This window comes from Calcarisporiella thermophila (assembly GCF_041956535.1).
Source record: "Calcarisporiella thermophila strain CBS 279.70 unplaced genomic scaffold VTP21scaffold_16, whole genome shotgun sequence".
Lineage (NCBI taxonomy): Eukaryota > Fungi > Calcarisporiellomycota > Calcarisporiellomycetes > Calcarisporiellales > Calcarisporiellaceae > Calcarisporiella > Calcarisporiella thermophila.
The window spans coordinates 270,878-292,231 of record NW_027192206.1 but is presented as its reverse complement, the minus strand read 5'-3'; the positions used below and the strand labels follow the sequence as shown (position 1 = coordinate 292,231).

Genomic DNA, 21,354 nt, shown 5'->3' with positions numbered 1-21,354 from the left:
CTTATCTTTCTTTGCAGGGATTTTCTGGTTGACTTCGACATTTTCGGCTCCCGCTGATCCGTTGTACGCATAAATCGCTTTGTGTTCATCAGAAAATGAGAAGATCGAAAACTTCTCGATTGACAGGACCTTTAGTGTCTCCGGTCTGCTGGGACGCTCATAGCGGAAAATCTTGATGGATGATTTTCCTCCCTGGCTTGTTCCCTGCCGCCGCTGGTTGCTTGTAAGCGGCCTTCGAATGACGAAATCGATCTGTAGATATTACTTGTTCCCGTCTTCGATTCAACTGCCGAGAATCAGCGAGAAATCAAACCAAAATGGCAATCTACCCACCTCTTTCCATGGTACTCGGCAAAGAAATTCCATTGTACTTCTTTGCTGTATTTTACCGGAAATTCGTGAAGCAGAGTATGTCGCTCTCTTCATTGCAAGTTTCAAATGCACTACTTGAAATGGAATCCTCGGAGTCATCGTCTAATTCTGCAATAAAAATTCTCCTGGATGGATGGAATATTATACAAGCGCTTTTATTATTGAACACTGGAGGTTCTACACTATAGGCTGTTCGACTCGCTACCCCGGTTATATATGCATTTCTTGTAAAACTAGGATATCGTTGAATAGCACCCCGAATTTATGGGAAATTGATATCTTTATAAATGCCGATGTGTGCCAAAGATACCCAAATGTTTTTTATATCCTCTCCACCATTCCATTTAAATATTTTTTATTTGCAACGGTGATGCTTTTATTTTTTAACAATATCTGACATCTATGAAGCCAACTCGTAAAAAGATTCGAGAACGTGTGCTTGAACTTTCAAGAAAGGGAGTGTCCACACGTAAGGTTGGAGCACTAGTGGGAATAAGCCGTGAAACTGCTAGAAGAATAATCAAGGAATGGAGTACCCCGAAATATCCTTCTATGAAGCCAAAATATGGTCGTCCGCGTAGTCTAAGTGAATTAGATGAGAAATACATTTCTAAGAAGGCGTCAACCGGAGAGTGTTCTAAGCTTGTCGACTTGCAGAAAGTTATCAGAGAAGAGCTGAAGAAAAGCGTAACAAACAAAACTGTAAAAATGATGCTTAGAAGGCACGAAGTGAAGCCTCGATCAAAGCCTAGGAAGCCTTTGCTGCTCCCGCGCCATTTTAAAGCTCGATTCAAATTCGCAGCTCAACTTGTTAGGTGGGATTTTCAGACCATACAAACCATAATAATCTCGGATGAAGCCATAGTGTCCTTTTTACAGACCACTGGAAAGGAATACACATACGTAAAGAAGGGGCAACCTCTGCGAGAGTGCAATATTATTCCAACCACGAACCAGGGAAAAGAGTCAATCATGATATGGGGCTGCATCACCTCGCAAGGAGTGGGGCTTCTACTTCGTGTAGAAGGTGGAATAAATGCCAGGACATATCAGAACATTTTAGATGAAGGTTTTCTTGGAACATTCGAACGGTACGGGATAGACAAAGATAAGATCATTTTCCAACATGACAATGCCCCCCCTCATATCGCCAAGTCAACTCAAGCATGGCTGCAAGATCGCAACATAAGAGTATCAGAATGGCCTGCTCAGTCAACAGATTTAAATCCCATAGAGAACGCGTGGAGCCTCTTGAAGAGGAGGCTTCAAGATTATTCTACTCGGCCAAAGGATAGGGAAGAGCTCTGGGAACGAATCAAATGTACGTGGGAGAGTATAGCTTAGGCTTATATTGATAACTTATACGAGAGTATGTTGAGGAGATTCCGAGCTGTTTATAAAGCTAGAGGAGGATACACGAAGTATTGAAATAGTTTTGTGAAATAACGATAATAAATATGTCTTCAATTTTATCATGAAGGCCATTTTTCCCGAGCATCAATATAATACCCGTGGTTTTCTAGAAAAAGCATATATAACTGGGGTGGCGGGTGGAACAGCATATAGTGTAGAACCTCCAGTGTTTAATAATAAAGGCGCTTGTATAATATTCCATCCATCCAGGAGAATTTTTATTGCAGAATTAGACGATGACTCCGAGGATTCCATTTCAAGTAGTGCATTTGAAACTTTTTTGAAACTTGCAATGAAGAGAGCGATGAAGATATAAGTGCGCATACAATCTTGCAGCCCGAATAAGGATATAAAAAATCGTATTTACCGTAGTACAATCGAATATCTATGAGGATAATTAAGAGGAACTCACCCTTAATTTTTATTTTTTATGCTTTAGCTAGAAAATCAGTTAGATGTAATGTAAACTTGATCCGGCATATCCCAGGTGAATAACACAATAGGTTAAGAACAATGATGAAAAGGTAAGAGAAGAAGATCGATTATGAAAATACATTCCGACTAAGTAACCCTATTTTTGTGAACAGGAAACTGCAGTAGAATATAAATAGCAGAGCAGATACTAGTACCAGACAAGTGGATAAAAGGAAGAGTGGGAAAGATCGTCAGAAAACGCGCCGGAAGGAAAATCGAGAAAGCAATATCGATGAAAAATCGCATTAATAAATTATATTATAATGTTGGAATCTTTCGAAACTCTCCCCAAATAGATTTATTCAATTATCCTAATTTTTTGTAGGGTGTTTGTCACCTCTGAAATTTTCAGAGCAGAGAGGTTTACACGAGAAAATTTTTTGGCCTCTTAGTGGGCTATAGCTGAATTTGCAGCGGCCATTTAAAGGTTACTACACCCTCTTTAGAACAGATATAGAGTAACGGTTATCAAGTCTAAAACAAGCAAATGGGAAATGTTTATTAGGGGAGGAAAACAAAAAGAATTTAAGCATCAGCTTTGTTGATGAGCGAGGACGCGATACGGTCCAAGTCGCGCTGGCCATCCTGAGTAATCTTGCGGCCGCTACCAAAAGTGAAGAATGGTCAATCGTTTGCGCAGCAAGCTCGGGAAAAGATTGGACATGATACTCACCCATTGCTATCCTTTTCCAAAACACCCACCTTCTCGAGGGACTGGAGGACCTTGCGGGCCACGGAGCCAGAGGACTCAGCGTGGTGCGAGGGCCGTGTTCCACGGCGCTTACGACCACCGTGCAACCGCTTGAGGGCACCAACTCCAACGCCATTGCGGAGGTAGATGTGACGAGCGACGGCAGCTATGAAGAGCAAGAATCATCTAAGAATTCATGCTGCATAGACGAGGGGAAAAAGGGAATAATTACCAGCACGGACGTAGAACCAGTCGGGATCGTAGGGGGCAAGCTCCTTGTACGCGCCAGTCTTGACCATGTCCACCCACTTGGGCACCTCAAGCTTGCCGGCACGCTTAAGGTGTGCGGCATAGGCCTTTACGAAATCGTGTGCGTTCACGTCTTTAACGGTAACTCCACCAGCCATTTTCCTGCAAAAAGAAAAAGAGTTAATAAAGATGAAGTGAGAAACTAAATGCACTCATGGATCTTGTGAATTTCGAAAACAAAAACACAAATAAAACCATCCGCCCATTGCTCATCATGGAAATGGATGCCCATCTTAACAAGATCCATCATGACTTCGCAATAGGGGGCAGAAGCAGTGCGTGTGACTCTTACTTTTTATGTTCTCTGCGAGGTGCTTCCGGTAATGACAAAAGTGAGAAGGGAAGAAGAGAAGGAACAATAGAGGCTCAATCAACTATAAACAAACCATCAACAAAAATTTTCCGTGACGGAATTGGATGACGTCGACAACAGGACGGAATATGGTAAGGAAATCAAGCCGGAGTGGAATCGTGGGGAGGAGAGCTCGAAATAACTAACCACTCCACTCTGCGGCCAAAAACAGCATTGGTTGCAGCAGGCCTTTATCGAGTGGCCCCTCTCACATACCTCCAACGAGGAAGAAAGGTAAACAAGCGTCTCTTTGGCGCACGGACCGTCCAATCTTTTGCTCCGAACTACACTAGGTCATATCAATGTTTTTTATTCTATTTTGGCTGAAAATAGACAATTATGATAATAGATAAAAAGGGTAATAATGAAAAGGAAGTCGAGAGAAAGGAGGTACATGTAGATAACAAGACGAATTGATCATCGTTCAAAATTTTTTAGATAGAGAGGGAGAAAGTGAAAGAGAAAGAGAGAGGGGAGAGGGGGGGGGAGAGGGGGGAGGGAGGGAGAGTTTTATCTATTGCCACCTTCAGAGATAGTCTTTTTTTCCTCCTCGCTCAACTTGGGAAGCGGCGCTGACGCAACGGGTGTGGGTACTGCGGACGCCCCGGCCCGATTGTGTTGCATATGGCTCTTGACCAAATGGCCCGCGGCAAGCGCCGAGCACAAGCTCAGCTCCCCGGCCATACACGCGGCACAGATGATTCTGGCCAAGCGTTGCGCATTCGCGCCGGGCGTCTCCGGGTGGGGACCGCGAACCCCAAGCATGTCGAGCATGGCAGCTTGGGCGGGCAATCCGGTTCCCCCGCCAACCGTGCCGACCTCGATGGAGGGCATGGTGCACGAGAGATGCAGGTCCTTGCCGTCGTTGATGGCCTTCATCAGTGTGATGCAGTTGGAGCTCTCCACGTTTTGGGCCGGGTCTTGGCCGGTCGCAATGAAGATGGCCGTCAAAATGTTGGCCGTGTGGGCATTGAACCCGCCCACGGACCCCGCCATCGCGGAGCCAATCAGGTTTTTGCTGATGTTCAGCTCCACAAGCGCCTCCACCGTCGTCTTCAGGACCGAGCGCACGATGTCACCGGGAATGATCGCCTCTGCCACGACCGATTTGCCGCGGCCCTCGATCCAGTTGATTGCAGCGGGCTTCTTGTCCGTGCAGTAGTTGCCGGAGAGGGAGATGATTTTCATGTCGGGGAAGCGCTCCTGCAAATGGGCAAGGGCCTTCTCGCATCCCTTAGAGATCATGTTCATTCCCATCGCATCTCCGGTGGTGGTGACGAAGCGGATGAACACCAGCTTGCCCGCAAGGGCAACCTTTGTATTTTGCAGCCGAGCAAATCGGCTCGTCGAGTTGAAGGCCTCGGTAATTTCCGCGCGGCCTTCCTCCTCCAGCCACCGCTTCGCCTCTGCTGCACGAGTGATGTTGGGGAATTCCATGACGGGCCCACGTGCCATTCCGTCCCGAGTCAATACGGTGGTCGCGCCCCCTCCCATATTGATTGCCTTGCATCCACGCGAAGTCGACGCCACCAGAGTGCCTTCTGTGGTCGCCATTGGAATATGGATAGTGTCGCCGTCGATGGTCAAGGGTCCTGCGATCCCCAGAGGCAAAGGCATGTATCCGACAACGTTTTCGCAACACGCGCCCAAGACCTTGGTGTAGTCATAGTTCTCCATGGGCAGCAAGCTCTTCTCAAGCGTGCCCGTGATGGATTGCCGCGAAATGATCATACGGCGCACACGCACCGCGCGTGTGAAGTCTCCAAGGGTTTTCTCTAGGGCATAGGGGGCAACCTTTCCGTTTTGCACCAGCAAAATGATCTCCTCGTCGCTCAGCAGGTGGGATCCCTGCTCTTTGAGCAGTGCAGCGCACTCTTCGACCTCACGGACCTCGCCTTGAACAATGGAAACGGAGGATTTAGGAGCCGCTTGAAGCTTTTTCACCGTTGCAATTTCCTGCGATACGGTCAAGGGCGCGGGTGTCTTCTTTTCCGGCACGACAGATGCAACCGTTCTCGTACTCGCCGACGCAGGATTTCTATCTGCGGGTGCCACGGTCGACTTGGTCGTGGTTGCACCAGGCTGCTTCTCCGCTTCCACAGGCTTGGGTTGCTTAGCTAGGTGAAAGAGGTAGCAGTTCAGGAACAATGAGGCGGAAAGGGCAATGCTGATCCATTTGCTGATCAGGGGGTCCTGCAAGTAGTACGAGACAAGCTCCACCAGCTTGCCAACCGCAAGGGTGGAGGCTGTTGTGTGGAGCAAGAAAGGAGAAGCGACCTCAACCACCAAGGGTAGATTTGCCAAATCGCTCTGCTGGTGATTTTGAATGAGCATACTAACTACAGGCGCAATAATGCCATCCGTGACGTCGACTTGGGCCCGAGGAGGGTTGGAGGAGGCCGAGGTGGGCTCGTCCTGCTTGTTGGTCAGGGTGGTGCAAATATTGAGGATATGCATGACCACAAAGCCAATGATCATGAGCAGCTTCACGCGAGTCATTCCACGCTTATCCATTTTCTGATTGGCCTCCATTAACGAGTCGCTGCTCGGATCACTGAATGCATTCATGGTGATCTGGCGGATATAGGCGGTGCCACTGGTCGGAGCGCCTGTTCTTTTAGCGCTGTTGAGCATGCGGAGGTGTTTCAGCTCGAGTTTGAGCGTGAGAACCGCCGTGTACAACGTGAACATATACAGGCAATCATAGAAGAGAATAAACGCAGCCAAGAAGCAAAACTCCCGGAGACCCTTGATATGCGAGAGCGCGCCGATTGTCAATACCATAATCTCGATGGCACAGTCCCGGAGAATCGTCAGGCCCACGGCCTCCACAGCCGAAACCACGTTCTCCTGCACATCCCGCCTCAGAGAAGAAGTCGTGCACGGGGCCATCATGACCGCGCGAGTGAGCGTGAACGGTCGTTCAAAGCCAATGGTGATGATGAGAAAAGGGATAGCTTCGCTAAGAAGCTTTGGATCGATCACCACGCCGAAGCTCTGTACAGTAAACAAGGCGGTCAAAAACGCACAGAAGCCTGAGCAGAGCACTGCGATGGCAAGCGACCAGCGGGACCCAAGGGCACGCATGTTCACAAAGAGAGAGACGAAGGTAGCCAAAGTCATCACATAGCCAATGGCAAAAATCACAATGTCGGTGGTGCCGGCACGCTAGAAACAACCGTATCGTTAATCTTCAACCGAAAGCTAGAGGAAAGTAGAGGGCCATTGCAAATACGTACCCTAATGAGCTCGGAGACCTTGACTACAATATTTTTCGCCACCATCAAACCCCATGAGAGCGTATTCCTATTTGTTTTGGCTTTTGCGGTGTGCAATGGCACCAAGAAGCCATCGTTCATGTTAAAGATATGTTGTATCCACTCATGGGCTAATATGTTATGATTTCCTTCAGTCACGTTGCTTGCGAATGACATCACTAGGGTTGCCCATCCCTTATTGACCATATCCTTCGTGGTGTTTGTTCCATCAACCTTATACTCATTGGCACCCAAAGAAGAAGCAAGAATAGAGCTGAAGCCTTCATCCACGAGTGTTGCTTCGTTATTATTCTCCAACATGCTCAGTGCAACAGGATACCAAGAGTGCTGGATCGCATTTTCTCGAATTCGAGAAAAGCTTTCCTTCATGCGGTTTGAAACAACAGCTTCCTGTTGAAAGCTCACGCGTACTTGTTGTAAAAGGACCCGGGCAGCGGTCGAGTTAGCAGATAGTTCGGGGGCGATTGAGACAAAGTCTGAGCTTCCTGGACTAACCATGATTGTTGCGCTATCAAGCACCTCTTCCCGAGATGTACTAGGATCAGCGAAGAGTTCCGAATTCTTCGCAGAGTGCAGCAGATTGAAATAGGTGAAGGCCGCAATGAAAAGGCAGATTACAATCATCTCGATGGGGCCTTTTGCAGCCTGATGCGAGACTGAACGTAGTGAACTCCGAACCCAATTTTTCACCAGCATCTTCTTCAATAAAAAGGAGGAGTCAAAAATTATAAATTAAATAAAGATGGCGAGCTCAAAGAATAATAAAAACTAAGGATGATAAACTGGAATTACGCATATAGAAGAGAGGAAAATGGCAAAATAAACTAATTATGTGCAGCGTTGCCTAGTGTGTTAAGAGACTAGGAGAATGGAATTGGAGGGAAAAAATAACGGCGAAAGGGAGAGATGGCGGCCGGGTTGAACCGACTCTTTGAGAGTTTTCCTTGGGTCTTGGACAAGTTTTCTGAGAAGCGAAAACAGCGAGGAAAAACAGGGCGAGCAGAGCATTCCTATTCGCATTCTTTATTGGTTTCCTTATCCCCCCTATCTTTTCTGCGCTCAGCCATTGGCTGCCCGGGAACAGATGATTCGCGATTCTACTCGATTGTCTATACTGATTAGTTTGGCAATTCAAAGGCCCAGCAGGATAAACCTAATATGGCCTTCAACGTTAATAGCCACATTGATATGAAAAAAATTTTCCCTTGATGATACTAATTTGGCAGCACGCAAGTTTCTTTATCTCGCACCTCATCATCGCCATTAGATATAGCTTGGAAAAAAGGGGGAAGGGGGAAGCGTTCTATTCATTGAAGTAAAGAGGAAGAGTATATATGTATAGAAATGATTAGGAGGTAGGGGGTATATAGATAAGAGTATGGTTATAGTGTCAGAAAAATATATTAAACAGTAGTATTCGTGTAAAGCAGTGCTTCTTGGAGGCGGCTGTGGGTCAAAGAAATAATGTTTCATAAGAATTGGAACCGAACTTGAAGACTATTAATCAAATCAAATCATCTTTTACCTGCGCAATTCTTGGTTTTCACGCGCCATCCGATCCGCGGTGACAAGCAGATCACGCTGAATCCGTTGCAAATGCTGTAGATGCTGTATGGCTGTATTAAAAGACAGGGGGAGGATTTAGCGGACATACATAGTCATACCAATGGTCAGCGCCACCTACTCTTTTGTAATAGAGCAGCCTTGCTTAATTTCTTATTGATACAGCCAGGAAGCTGTTTTCGTAAAATCTCAAACCCGTCTTTGATTTCGGCTCGACGCTTCTGCTCCGACTGGATATGAGTCTGCCGCCGCAGCTCAGCACTGGAAAGAGATGGATGACTAAAGTAGAGTATAAGCAGTCGCGCGAAAATAAACATGAAGGTTGAAAAATTATCATACTCATTATTTGCATTCATTTCGTCAACACTCGTTGTTTGGCTTTCTGTTTTCACCTTCCCTGCTGCTCGCGATCTCTTTCGTCCGCCTGCCATGGATTGTTCATGGTTATACTGGTGAAACTCTGGATAGTAGCCTTCCGGGACTGTCGCTAGAGATGCACGAATGGCTTCGACTGATGGGGCAAGTTGCTGTTGATATAGGTGGCTGTGGTGGTTGAGCTCAGGCGTTGGGCTAGAGACAAATCTATTCATTGGAAAAGGGACAGGAGGCGTGAAGGCGATAGAAGAAGAAGGGACTATCCGTAGTAATCAGGTGAAAATAGTTATTATTAGAAGGCCATGGGCGGATACAAAGGTTTGAAAACTTGCCTGGATAAAATGACGTTCCATCTGCAGCTTGGAACTTTGTATTAGAATAAATGGTGTAATCTTCCATAAGAGAAAGACGACGGTGAACGCGAGGAGACCAGGGGAGGGGCAAGGGGGATATGGGGAAGAAAGGAGTGGCGGGGGGGAGGGGGGATTAAAGGAGAGTGGTATAGAATACAAGGAGATTCTCCAATGACACTTCAATTAAACAATGGCAGAATCTATGTTAAGGAGTGATATTGAGATCCAACTTTGTCTATGGCAGTTTCTTTGAGCTACGTGTTTTTCGGACTGGACGTTCGCCACACTGCACCCAAGCCACCAATATATAAAGAAGGCCAAAGAATTCTACGATCTTTGTTTAAGCAAATAGCAAAAGAAAAATTGGGGAAAAATGGGTTTGATCGAGATCGTTTGCAATGACCGCCTTGGCAAAAAAGTGCGCGTCAAGTGTGAATCAAGCGACACTGTGGGTGATTTGAAGAAGCTGATCGCAGCTCAAACAGGCACAGATCCCAAGAAAATCGTGCTGAAGAAGTGGTATACGATCTACAAAGATCACATTACCCTTGATGACTGTATGTATATTTGTTTTAGGAGTCGCTATGGGTCAATTTTCCTGAGATTAATGCCTCGATTTGTTTGAATTATTGATCTAGATGAACTTCATGATGGAATGAATTTGGAACTCTATTATTCGTAACGGCTTCCGCATGCGCTTGCTGTATAAGCGTATACTTTCCAACTGGGGATTTCGCTATTTAATAATATGCTTATTGTACAGTACCTCTTGCTCCATTATGTTTTTGAGACAATGGCATTTAATAAAAATAACTCTAAAAGAGATGATATTAAAAAAGTCGTGATAATACAATGTTTTCTAAAACCCCCTCTGATTTTTTTCACTGGGACGAGCCATAATAGACATGCTGCACGTCTACCAGTCGTTTTCCTCGTCCTTTTGCAATATCCTCAGGGAGTTTCTGCTGTTGTAATGCTTCAAATGTTGCCTTGATCACGTTCATGGGATTGCGTGATCCCCACACTTTGCCGCTGATATCCTGAATACCAATGCAGCGACAGATTTCGTGCACATAATGGTTGGCGCGGTTGCCAAAACCTAACAATAAGTCAAGGTGGTCAGAGAAGGGGCGCGTCTCTCAGCCTAGTCATTGTCATCATCAAGCTTACCAGGTGGACGTGCTCGAAGATTAAGCTCTGTTGCTCCAAATTTGTGCTGGATATCATGGTAGATGGTCCGATTATCGTATCGATCAAAATATCGCACACTCTTAATAGCTCTGTGGGTTGCCTTTCGCACTGCTCTCGCCGCCTCCTCGTGCTTCCCTTCGCCGTAGCCCGCAAGTCCTTGCCCATTTCCGACCACCACAAGGGCATACATGCTCGGGATCTTGCCTTTTCGAGTCTGGTTAACCACTCTTTTGACAATAAGCACCTTCTTTTGAAGACGGCGAATCTCATCACGGGTCAAGGGGGTACTCGAGGGATCAATTTCGTCGGTGTCTGTGTCTAGAAGCGCTGGTGGTGGTTGCCGAGTATAAAGCGATGGGGCGTCTAGCGCAGGCATTTCAGTGGGAAAGTCGAGTATGGGATCAATGTGGGAAAGATTGCTAGTGGGCACTAGCGGGTGAACGACCCGGCGCCTTGCATGTTGGGGAGTATATGTGGTAAAGGAGGAAGAATTGCCACGCTCAGTGGATGCTAAAAAGCCTAGAAAATGGCGGGATGCGGTTCACATTCGAAAATAAAACACGCGAATTAATATTGTGAACATATAGTTTCTCGAAAGGATCGCAAGAGGGGTGAAAAAGAATCTTACCAATGGGTCCCAATCGCACCAAAGGAGTGACGGAGGGCGTTGAGCGAAGGATGAATTTTAACGATCGCCCTAGTGTATTCATCTGTCAGCGGTAAAGCTCGAATAGAGGCTCCCCCCTCTTGCCGAAGAGAAGTAAACAAAATTTAGACTACGCCACACGTCGGCAATATGACAGTCCAGAAAATATACCAAACTGGCTAAGGAGTAATTTGCTCCGCGGACATGTGATAATTGGTTAACACGCTATATATACTTTCCCCAGGTTCACATAGAAAATGGAGCCGTTTTTTTCGTATATTTTGGCAGAATTTTCTTTAACAACATCGCAAGTTTTTCATATCGGTGTCCTTTTCTTTGACAATGGCACAAGCAGGTATCGATGTGGAGAAGGCCAAGCAGCTAGATTTAGGCCAAGATGAATTCCCGTATAATCATAAGGACATTATCCTGTACAATCTCGGACTCGGGGCAAAACGAAATGAACTCGACCTTGTCTACGAAAATGATGAAAATTTCCAAGTGCTTCCCACCTTTGGAGTGATTCCTTCCATCAATGCGCTGTCGTCGTTGCCGCTTGGAGATATCCTTCCCAACTTCAACCCGGTAAATGGGCTCCTGTAGTTTCGGTCGAACATATAAGCTAATTGTCTTTCGCAATAGATGATGTTCCTCCATGGTGAACAGTATATTGAACTGCATAAATCCTACGGCACCGGCGGCAAGCTCACCACTAGCTCAAAAATCATTGATATATTGGACAAAGGCAAGGGGGCTGTTGTCATTGTCGGTACCACCTCGAAGGATGAGAGTGGCGATGTCGTGTGTTATAATGAGGTGACCATTTTTGTGCGTGGTAGCGGTGGTTTCGGCGGGAGAAAGGAGGGCGCCGATCGTGGTGCGGCCACTGCGGCCAATGAGCCTCCGAAACGCGCTCCCGATGCGGTGGTGCGCGAGAAAACGACCGAGGAGCAGGCTGCCATCTATCGTCTCTCTGGCGATTATAATCCGCTGCATATCGACCCGAGCATGTCGGCGATAGGAGGATTTGAGGTGCCCATTCTGCACGGACTGTGCACTTTCGGCTACACCTCCCGCCATGTGTTCCGCCAGTACGCGAACAGCGACATCAACAATATCAAGAGCATCAAGGGCCGCTTTTCGTCCCACGTGTTTCCAGGCGAGACGCTCGAGACGCAGATGTGGCTCGAGGGGAATAAGGTCATTTTCCAGACCAAGGTGGTGGAGCGTGGCGTTATCGTAATAACGAACGGTGCGGTGGAGCTCAAGGGCGCACCCGCCCCGTCTGCCGGTGCCGACGCGAAGACGGAGTCCGCAGGGCTTTCGGTAGAGGGCTTCGAGTCCTCGGCGCTGTTTGAGCAGATTGCGAAGGCCATTGCGGCGGCGTCTCCCGAGGAGAGACAGGCGCAGGCGAAGAAGGTCAAGGCCATCTTCCAGTTCGATGTCACCAATGCAGCTGGCAAAACGCAGAGCTGGCACATTGACCTGAAGAGTGGAGATGGGCAACTTGGCCTCGGCCCTTCAGAGAAGAAGCCCGATGTGATTCTGCAACTCAAAGACGCCGACTTGGTTCAAATCGCAACCGGTAAATTAAACGGCCAGAAGGCGTTCATGCAGGGGAAGCTCAAGATCAAAGGGCAGATCATGTTGGCAACTAAGCTGGGCGATGTGTTGAACACCAATCGATCCCGGCTGTGATGCATCTCCCTCAAATGACTCTCTAACTTATCTTAAGCACGCTGATGGCCATGCTTTAGTTATTTCAGGGCCTTATGTTTCATTACTGTACTGTTACTTTATGACGAATAAATTAATTCTTGGTGATAGGCGGGCGCACATGGCCCAAGTGCTCAGATGCTCCGGTGAGGGAGAACTTATTTTAGGATGGCCACATCACGTGGGGGAGCGTTGATGACCTGTGGCGATCTCCTGAGGGAACTCAGCGTCGCGCTGGGGCCAGGGCCGATGGGCTGGCGGGTGCTTTTTGCGGAAGAAATGCGCCGACAGCAGGGGTGAGGGCGGCCCTCGCACGTGTGGAATGCCGATTTCCTATTGATGTCTCGCAGTGTTTTAGCAGCGAACGAAGCGATGGCTAGTCCTCAGATGTGTGCGGCAAAAATCAACCACGATTGGGCCAAGCATGTTGGGGACATCAAGGCAAACTTAATTTCAACGGCAGTCCTTATTTATATTTCCAGACTCTCTTTATGCCCGGGCGAATGCGCACTTTGCATTTGGATCTGAATCCGTGATTGCCGGGAGCCGCCATCTATCGCATTGCCATCACCGCCGCCGCAGCTCTCCCCCCGCCTAGCTGCTGCTCTTGGTTTCTCAACTTTGTTTATTTTGTGCTGGAAAGAGGCCAAGCAAAGTTTAAAAATACACACCGGACTGTAAAAAAGGACGGCTAGTAGAGGCAGCCCTAATCTTTTCTTTGGTCTTCTTTCTCCTATTCCACTCGACCGCTCCATTGCCCTTGGTCCCCATCGCTGATTCTCTCCCCCTCCCTCCCCCCCCCCCCCTCCCCGCCTGCGCCTCTTAGTACTTATCATCCGACGATGCGTATAGCAATTATCACTGAGAATTTCCTGCCGAAAGTAGATGGGGTCACACGCACAATCGCACTCCTTATTGAGCATTTACAGTCGGAAGGTCATCAAGTATTACTGCTGGGCCCAGAAAGCGGCATGACCACCTATGCCGGGGCCGATATCGTCGGGACATGGGGCATCCCGCTCATCGGCATCTACCCCGAGCTGAAACTCAACTTCTTCCGACCGCTATTCCTCCAGAAACTGCGCTCATTTCAGCCAGATGTGGTTCATCTCGTTGATCCGGTGTGGCTCGGAGCACAAGCAGCCTACATGCTTGAGTGGCTGCTTCCAGAGGTTCCCCGCGTCTCCTCCTACCACACAAACCTTGGGCTCTATTGCGAGCATTTCGGCTTTGATTTTCTGACCACAGCCATGTGGAGATGGAATCGGCATGTCCACAACATGTGTGCTCTTACCTACTGTCCCTCAGAATCCACTGCAACCATGCTCCGCAAGCGCGGATTCAACACCGTGCGGATCTGGTCCCGTGGAGTAGACGTCGGCCTCTTTAATCCTGAACGGCGCAGCGAGACGCTGCGACGAGAGTGGATGGGAGAGGGTGCAAGCCACAAGGCCGTGCTGCTGTATGTTGGCCGGGTGTCTTACGAAAAGAATCTCGCCCTTGTGATTAATGCGTACAAGCAAATGGACCACACACGCTGCCACCTGGTGATTGTTGGCCATGGGCCCGCCTTCGAGGATGTGAAGCGGGATCTATCGGAGTATCCCGTCACCTTCACCGGATACCTGCGTGGTACACAGCTCGCCGAGTCATTTGCCTCCGCCGACCTATTCGCCTTCCCCTCCTTTACCGAAACCTTCGGACAGGTCGTGTTGGAGGCCATGGCAAGCGGGCTGCCCGTCGTGGGGCTCTATGCAGAAGGCGTGTGCGATCTCGTGACCCACACCAAGACTGGACTGCTTCTCGATGTGGAAGGGCTCACCCGCGAGGAGCAAACGGCCCAGTATAGAGATCTGCTTGTCCAGATGGTCAATTTGGGCGAGAAACGCAGGGCGATGTCCCAGCTCGCCGTGGCGCAAGCACAAAAGCGTACCTGGCACGAAGCAATGGAGACCATGGTGCGCGCGTACCGTGAGGTGGCCTTGGACCCGCAGCAGCATAGGAAAGACTCCGTAATGGGAGACGACGAGGACGAGGATCTCTTTGAGGAAGCAAGCATGAGCGAAGAGGGCGTGACGGATGTTTCCGAGACGTCTTCACCGCGGATACTGAGCACTCATTTCAATTCCTTGGGGGGCCTCCAGTGAGTATCCTTTCCTCGGCTTACGCATACTCTTTCCTCCGGCCTATTGTGATTCCTATTTGCTGTTGTCCACTCTATATATAAATACTATATAGAAATATCTGTTTGTTCCTGTTGTTTGCGATATTTTCTATGCTCTCTCCTGTATTCTTATGTTTTTTATATTATATTACCGTGATAATCCTATTTTATTTTTTTCGTTTTATTTTCTATGCCTCTTTCCTCCTTAAACCTACAAAAGAAAAAAAATTTCTCTTGCCTCCTCTCTTTCTTTTCTTCTCCATTTTTCTTATCTTTGTGAATAGTTCCTTTTTGCTTCTCCACCCTCCCTTTGCTTTTATCGAATATTCTATTGTTATTTATTGGCTTATTTGTTAGAATTCAATATCTTTTTTTCTCGGTTCATGGGGGAAGATATGGAGCGAAAAAAGTGAAATGTAATCTTCTATTATATAAAACATACAAATATATAAATCAAAGCAACAGGAGGAGGGTGAGAAGCGGAATCAGGCGAGGAAAAAAATAAGCCCATAGTTAATTTAGATGGTTTAGAGGTGGATTGTTTATAAGTGAGAGAGGGAAACAGGGTGGATATGGATACTTTCGGGTCTTCTACTCCATCATGCAGCGTTGACTAGCTGTCCCTGCTCTCGCCTCGTCTTCAAAACGTTGGAAATATAAAACTCAGCAGCCTTGTATGAGCTCCTCACTAGCGGTCCACTTGCCACGTAGGCAAAGCCCATGTCCTCCCCGACCTGACGCCAGTAGTCAAATTTGTCAGGATGCACGTATTCAGACACCTTCATGTGTCGCTTCGTGGGGCGCATGTATTGTCCAAAAGTCAGACAATCGACCCCCGCCGCACGAAGATCCTTCATGGCGGCCAGCACCTCGTCATCCTGCTCACCCACCCCGAGCATCATCGACGATTTAGTGAGCAGTGATGGGTTTGTTTTTTTGGCATGTTCGAGGACCGAGAGTGACTGACGGAAACCTGCACGTCGATCGCGTACGTAGGGCGTTAAGGCCTCCACCGTCTCCACGTTATGGGCGTAAACATCCAAACCCGAGCGGGCGACGATTTCGACGTGCTCGAGGTTGCCCTTGAAATCTCCCGTGAGACACTCAATAAGAATATGGGGTGCCCTTTGCAAGATGAAAAGAAAAACGCATTTTATTAGAGTCCCAAGGATAAAAACGGGGTAGATGAGTTTGGCTTACTTTTGTTTGAGCAGGCGGACCGTCTTGGCAAAGTGCTCGGCCCCGCTGTCTTCTAAGTCATCTCGATCCACGCTCGTCAAAACGACATAGTCAAGTCCCCATCGCGAAATGGCCTCAGCCGTGTTTTCTGGTTCATTCGGATCAAGGGGGCCAGGATTGCGCGAAGTCTTCACGGAGCAGAATCGACAACCTCGTGTACATGTGTCACCCATGAGCATGATGGTTGCGGTTGCAGTCTGATGTTCACCACCACCCCAGCATTCTCCGATGTTGGGGCATCGTGCTTCTTCACACACAGTGTGCAACTTCAGCTCTCGAAGATTGCGCTTAATTCGATTGTAGTTCGTGCCAACGGGAATCTCGGTTTTAAGCCATGAGGGAAGGCGCTGAGCTCTAGTTAGTTGGGGTCAATCACCATTAGCATGTTCAAACATCTTGTCAAACACTGAGGATATGCTTACGGTTTTTTCTTCTTCCCGTCCTTGGAATTGTCCTGTTTTGGGTCGATTTCTAAAGCCTCCTCCATGCTCAAAGACGCATCGGCTCCACCACTCACAAAATCCGCAAAACTTGGTCCATCGGCGAGTTTTTTCGAGAACTCGGACTTCTTTGTAGCTTTGGGTGTATTAGGCAACACGGTGGTAGCGAACTCGTGCATTCCTACAATGTCAAAATCACAAGTTAAGAACCGTTCATCCACAAAGAAATCGGCTTCCGCCCCAACCTGTAGACACGGCACCACATAAGGTGGGATGAGCACGTAATCTGCCAATGGCTATCACGCTCTTCCTTAACATGGTGGTCGATCGTGAGAAAAAATTCTATGTCAAGCAAAGCTCGGTTATTTGCATCAAATTTTCCAATTTCTAACCACGAGGGCTGCGCCTTCAGATGGATCGAAAAATATTCCTCGATCCATTCGGCACTCCAGTCAAACTCTTTTGTTGGACAGAGCGCTGCCATCCTATATACGGATATAACTCTCCGTTTACGCGCACCGCCCTACAATGCTGTGAACTAACCAAGGTCACCCATGCCTCTATCCCCTAGGTATCCTTAAAATGAAACAATGGGAATGTTTCAATACTGATTCAATAAATGGCCATCCATGCACTGTTTAAAGTGTAAAATAAATGGTTATTTTAGCGAATAAATTCACATACACTTAGCAAAAATAAATAAATAAGAAAGGGGTAACAAGGCTCGGTATAGAGCAGGAATAAAAAGGCGTATAAAAGATAAGATCAATGGTGGAGAGTGGATGAGTTAATTATCCTTAATGAGAGGAATGAACTAAAGATGTTGATCTTGGTGTGCCGCTGTTTATCTCATGGTATTAGGTAAATGACGAAAGAATGGATTTTTGATACAACGCATCAGCCATGCACGGTTGCTGCGCCCCCTTCAGGTCTCGTGGGCAAAAGAGCATTGTCAGCAATGCCTGGGCTTGTCTTGAGGTCACCGTGGCCCTGACTGAAGGGCATTGCTCCTGCAGCCGAGGAAAGGACCAGCGATTGCCGCTTGGCCCTTCTTGCCGTTAAATTAAGGGCTTCTAGCCACACCTGCAGATCATTCTCAGTGGGCGCACATAAGATAAGGTTGCGTTTGGGCATCACGATCTTTAGGCAGTACGGTTTGGAGTTTGAAATGGGGTCAATCTCCAGGGCATCAAGAATCGTGGTTAAGGAAAAAGCACGATGCTCCTTCGAATCCTGCTTCACAAACAACATTAAAATTGGAGAACAAAGGGGGACTGTGAAGGGTGCTTACCTTCTCATGTCGATAGTAGGAGAGCCGGTTTGTTCGCAATACAAAATAACGTTTACGCCAGCTTTTATTCCTCCCAAGCTTTAAGAGATAGCCTTGCAGTAGCACTTGGTTGCCATCGCTTGAATTATCGGGAATCTGTTTCGCCTGTTGTGGTGTGTCCTCAAAGAGATCTTCCTCCTCAGAACTGGCATAAGCATCCGATATATCGCGGACATAGGATGCCCCTGACGGTGAGCTTGGGGTTAGAGGAGAGATGGGAGTGGATTTGTTCGACGTATACGAGTGGCCACTTGGGATATTCAGCTTCAAGTTGCCATTGTGAGAAGCATCCACCCCTTGTTGTTGTTGAGTGGGACTTGATGAAAGGACAGGGGCAAAAGTGGAGCTCAATGAAGACAGCCCTATCGAAGGCCTTCGCTGTTGCGGAATGTCGATAGGCACCACACCGGCATTGGATACCGTCAAGGGCTGTTCATCATCAATTGGATCTTCTTCATCCTTTAATTCATTGATTGCTTGATTGATTTCCCGTATCCATAGCTCCTTGTCCTGCTTATTATCGGTGCGAACATAATAGGTACGGGAAGGAGTGACGATGGCGAACACGTTTTCATGATGCTTTAGTTTAACTTCTTCCACATTGTGTATGTCGTCGAGCTCCAAGAGGCGGAGAAGTTTATATTCCTGTTAAAAGGAAGAAATGGGTGAGCAGTCGAGAAAGAAATCGTTTTTGATAAGAATTTTGTTTACTCTTTCATCCTTGTAATATGCCAATTGAGTGCTCCGGAGAACAAACCAGCGCTTCTTCCAAGTCTAGAAATATCCAAGCAACAGAGCATTAAGTCAACCACTGTGCATGTCTATAGGAACAAGAGTAGGGAGGATTCCTATTTACCTTGCGCTTTTCCCCCTTCTTCAATAAATAGCCGCTCTTCAGCACCTTCTCGTTTTGCAGAATTTCCTTAGCATGTTGCGGCTGCTCGGAGAAATCCTTCTCAGTTGATTGTTTCTTCCTCCGATTTGTAGTATGCTCGTATTCGTCCTCAGTGTCAGAAAATAGGCCGGGTGAAGGGAGGGATGTCTCAGCCTATTGTGCAAAATAATGTTAGAATGATGGAATTGGAGCGTAAAAAATGGTAGATAAGCCGCATTTTGTTTCGATGAGGGTTCGACCAATGGGCAAATTTAGGATACCTTGGAGGATGCAGGATTACTAATAGTCGTGTTTTCAGGAACTAGCGTGCAAGAGCAATAGAGAAAATTTCAAGATGGAATAATCATCACCGAAAATGAGACTGATTTACCGGAAGGTAATTTAGAGGGACGCTGATATTTGCTCAGCGGCTGAGCTTCAGGGGGGCTCATTCCTTTAAAAATTAGGATGGGAAACAGATATTATGGAAATGTAGGTGCTCTGAGGTAGAAAGAAAGGTGCGACTTTTTTCCACTCTCTTCGTGCACATAATCTCGGTGATGTCACATTTTATTTCTTGTGATCTTCACTCTAAAAACCTTATTTTAACGCCTATTCCATTTCCATCGCAAGACAAAATCCGCCTTTATTTTGGGTACTATATTTTACTGTTTACGCAGAGTGCCACACCTGCAACGACAAGGGACATACCTATCCAGGTATCTATGAAAAGTAGAGTTTTTGAGTTGGGATTATGAATACGAAGCGTTTTAGATGAAAATACTTCTTCCTCCGATGTTTTCTCCGAGAAGTATTCCTCCCAGTGTAGTGAAGATAAAGGTGAGAGAGTTGCTGATCGGAACGGCTAGCGATAAATCTTCAAACCAAATAGGCTATCTCAATGCATATCATATTATCGAGGATTTAATGAAAGCAGCGTACCGGCTTTTCCCAATGTGTAATAGTAGACGAATGAGCCACTAAGGTTGATAAGCAGCGGTAGGACATACTAAAATGTTCAGGATGCATTTAAGATATGAACTAGAACCATCATAGTATCACATTTTCTACCTGCCACCGCCGCAATAGAAATGACCATTCGGTTAGAATTCCTCCTCCCTCTTGCCTCACTCGCTCCAACCCATCGCTCCCGCGCTTAATAAAAGGATTCGTAAATCCCCAACAGAGCGCAACTTGAATAACAATTAGAATAGATGAAATTATCTCACTTTTTAATAAAGCCTTACCTAGAATAAATCCAACAGCATCTTCTGTTTGTATGTGACCGAAAGATAATTAGATGAGACAGCCCTTTAAAAGTTGATCTGAAATAATTGGCATTTGAGAAACAAACCTAGCATCTTTCAAGTTGGCTTCTTAATTGTGTATGCCGACCGTATCCGCTGAATTTTTTTTTTTTCGTGACTGTAAATTGAGAGAAAAAGCTTTCAGCCAAATATTATTCTTAAATAAACAATATTCTCTTAATATCTCAACCTTTATTTATCATGTCAACCAAGCAAAAAGCAAAACATCCGCGCTCTAATCAGAATTCTAACGATCCTATCGGCAACTCTGCGGTAAAGAAAAGAATAAGGGATCTCACAAGATTATTACGCAAGGTGAGTTGTGCATTCCGAAGTCGAAATTTTTGGAAATCGTCTTATGAGTTTTTAACCCGCTTCTTTTGCTCAATAGGAAAATCTTCGCGCCGATGTCCGAGTAGAAAAAGAGCGTGAGTTGAAGGCACTAAAGCTCCGCCTCGATGATTTGTCTTTAAAAGAAAAAGAACGTAAGCTGGCTACTAGATACCACCGAGTCAAATTCTTCGGTAAGCCTATCAGTAGAAATGAAGCGATATGAGCCCAGTATATCTTACTCCTCAATTTGATACTAGAGAGAAGAAAAGTGGACCGAAAGATAAACCAACTACAGCGTAAATTGGCCAGTGTAGCCAGCGAGGATGAGAGGAAAGATTTGGAGGCACAAATCTTTGAGCAAAAAGTAAACCTGAACTATATAATGGTACGAATATTTTTCACAATTAGAGCAGAATGTTTTCATATCAATTAATTATTTGCACTATTTTTGATGGCCATAGCACTACCCCAAGCTTGAAAAATATGTATCGCTATTTCCAAAGGAGAACGTGGATGATCCCAAAACCACCGAAAAACGCGAGGCAATTCGAAATCAGATCCGAGATGCTATGCAGCGTGGAGAAATAGGAGATGGACTGGATAAACTTTTCCGGACAAAGAAAGGAAAGAAAGACGCCAAGAAAAAGACCAACGAATCCTCCACTATCGAAGAGGAGAATGCAGGCGATGACTTTTTCATGATGGAGGAGGATGAGAATCGGTCGGAATCAGGGAGTGATGATAGTGACGGGGAAGCGTCGGAAGAGAGCCAAGAAGATGATGAATGATATATGTCGAAATAGACCATAATTTATATTCCACTTAGGGATCCTCTGTCCTTTGTATATACAAACCTATTTTATTTTCAAATAAAATATAGCGCTTCAATCCATTCCGCTTCACTTTGCTAAAAGTTTTTTTGCGACGAATACAT

General features: G+C 46.6%; 13 protein-coding genes across 13 annotated transcripts; 6 read left to right on the top strand and 7 right to left on the bottom strand.

Annotated features, from left to right (window-relative positions):
* Positions 1-774: 774 nt before the first annotated feature.
* On the top strand, positions 775-1,716 carry VTP21DRAFT_3035 (uncharacterized protein; the record flags this gene model as incomplete). Its single annotated transcript, XM_069393294.1, has 1 exon — positions 775-1,716. One exon carries the CDS (start codon positions 775-777, stop codon positions 1,714-1,716), a length of 942 nt encoding a protein of 313 aa, XP_069249645.1.
* A 1,068-nt stretch (positions 1,717-2,784) lies between these two features.
* On the bottom strand, positions 2,785-3,357 carry VTP21DRAFT_3034 (40S ribosomal protein eS19; the record flags this gene model as incomplete). Its single annotated transcript, XM_069393293.1, has 3 exons — positions 2,785-2,863; positions 2,933-3,116; positions 3,183-3,357. The coding sequence occupies 3 exons, from the start codon at positions 3,355-3,357 to the stop codon at positions 2,785-2,787; spliced, it is 438 nt and encodes a 145-aa protein (XP_069249644.1).
* Positions 3,358-4,121: 764 nt separating this feature from the next.
* VTP21DRAFT_3033 (uncharacterized protein) lies at positions 4,122-7,585 on the bottom strand (the record flags this gene model as incomplete). Its single annotated transcript, XM_069393292.1, has 2 exons — positions 4,122-6,779; positions 6,851-7,585. The coding sequence occupies 2 exons, from the start codon at positions 7,583-7,585 to the stop codon at positions 4,122-4,124; spliced, it is 3,393 nt and encodes a 1,130-aa protein (XP_069249643.1).
* Positions 7,586-8,292: 707 nt separating this feature from the next.
* On the bottom strand, positions 8,293-9,042 carry VTP21DRAFT_3032 (uncharacterized protein; the record flags this gene model as incomplete). Its single annotated transcript, XM_069393291.1, has 4 exons — positions 8,293-8,335; positions 8,415-8,505; positions 8,574-8,731; positions 8,792-9,042. The coding sequence occupies 4 exons, from the start codon at positions 9,040-9,042 to the stop codon at positions 8,293-8,295; spliced, it is 543 nt and encodes a 180-aa protein (XP_069249642.1).
* A 511-nt stretch (positions 9,043-9,553) lies between these two features.
* On the top strand, positions 9,554-9,862 carry VTP21DRAFT_3031 (uncharacterized protein; the record flags this gene model as incomplete). The annotated part of the gene is made up of 2 exons (XM_069393290.1): positions 9,554-9,737; positions 9,819-9,862. 2 exons carry the CDS (start codon positions 9,554-9,556, stop codon positions 9,860-9,862), a joined length of 228 nt encoding a protein of 75 aa, XP_069249641.1.
* A 199-nt stretch (positions 9,863-10,061) lies between these two features.
* VTP21DRAFT_3030 (mitochondrial 37S ribosomal protein uS5m) lies at positions 10,062-11,081 on the bottom strand (the record flags this gene model as incomplete). Its single annotated transcript, XM_069393289.1, has 3 exons — positions 10,062-10,279; positions 10,351-10,890; positions 11,000-11,081. 3 exons carry the CDS (start codon positions 11,079-11,081, stop codon positions 10,062-10,064), a joined length of 840 nt encoding a protein of 279 aa, XP_069249640.1.
* Positions 11,082-11,359: 278 nt separating this feature from the next.
* VTP21DRAFT_3029 (uncharacterized protein) lies at positions 11,360-12,715 on the top strand (the record flags this gene model as incomplete). The annotated part of the gene is made up of 2 exons (XM_069393287.1): positions 11,360-11,602; positions 11,660-12,715. 2 exons carry the CDS (start codon positions 11,360-11,362, stop codon positions 12,713-12,715), a joined length of 1,299 nt encoding a protein of 432 aa, XP_069249639.1.
* A 186-nt stretch (positions 12,716-12,901) lies between these two features.
* VTP21DRAFT_3028 (uncharacterized protein) lies at positions 12,902-13,331 on the top strand (the record flags this gene model as incomplete). The annotated part of the gene is made up of 3 exons (XM_069393286.1): positions 12,902-13,029; positions 13,084-13,124; positions 13,216-13,331. 3 exons carry the CDS (start codon positions 12,902-12,904, stop codon positions 13,329-13,331), a joined length of 285 nt encoding a protein of 94 aa, XP_069249638.1.
* A 244-nt stretch (positions 13,332-13,575) lies between these two features.
* Positions 13,576-14,880, top strand: VTP21DRAFT_3027 (uncharacterized protein; the record flags this gene model as incomplete). Its single annotated transcript, XM_069393285.1, has 1 exon — positions 13,576-14,880. One exon carries the CDS (start codon positions 13,576-13,578, stop codon positions 14,878-14,880), a length of 1,305 nt encoding a protein of 434 aa, XP_069249637.1.
* A 616-nt stretch (positions 14,881-15,496) lies between these two features.
* VTP21DRAFT_3026 (uncharacterized protein) lies at positions 15,497-16,894 on the bottom strand (the record flags this gene model as incomplete). Its single annotated transcript, XM_069393284.1, has 4 exons — positions 15,497-16,022; positions 16,098-16,490; positions 16,559-16,757; positions 16,822-16,894. 4 exons carry the CDS (start codon positions 16,892-16,894, stop codon positions 15,497-15,499), a joined length of 1,191 nt encoding a protein of 396 aa, XP_069249636.1.
* Positions 16,895-17,473: 579 nt separating this feature from the next.
* VTP21DRAFT_3025 (uncharacterized protein) lies at positions 17,474-19,232 on the bottom strand (the record flags this gene model as incomplete). Its single annotated transcript, XM_069393283.1, has 6 exons — positions 17,474-17,809; positions 17,868-18,551; positions 18,618-18,680; positions 18,763-18,954; positions 19,062-19,102; positions 19,172-19,232. The coding sequence occupies 6 exons, from the start codon at positions 19,230-19,232 to the stop codon at positions 17,474-17,476; spliced, it is 1,377 nt and encodes a 458-aa protein (XP_069249635.1).
* Positions 19,233-19,438: 206 nt separating this feature from the next.
* Positions 19,439-20,141, bottom strand: VTP21DRAFT_3024 (uncharacterized protein; the record flags this gene model as incomplete). The annotated part of the gene is made up of 6 exons (XM_069393282.1): positions 19,439-19,503; positions 19,565-19,657; positions 19,723-19,789; positions 19,852-19,973; positions 20,028-20,051; positions 20,135-20,141. 6 exons carry the CDS (start codon positions 20,139-20,141, stop codon positions 19,439-19,441), a joined length of 378 nt encoding a protein of 125 aa, XP_069249634.1.
* A 147-nt stretch (positions 20,142-20,288) lies between these two features.
* Positions 20,289-21,208, top strand: VTP21DRAFT_3023 (uncharacterized protein; the record flags this gene model as incomplete). Its single annotated transcript, XM_069393281.1, has 4 exons — positions 20,289-20,402; positions 20,479-20,611; positions 20,678-20,805; positions 20,882-21,208. 4 exons carry the CDS (start codon positions 20,289-20,291, stop codon positions 21,206-21,208), a joined length of 702 nt encoding a protein of 233 aa, XP_069249633.1.
* Positions 21,209-21,354: the final 146 nt, after the last annotated feature.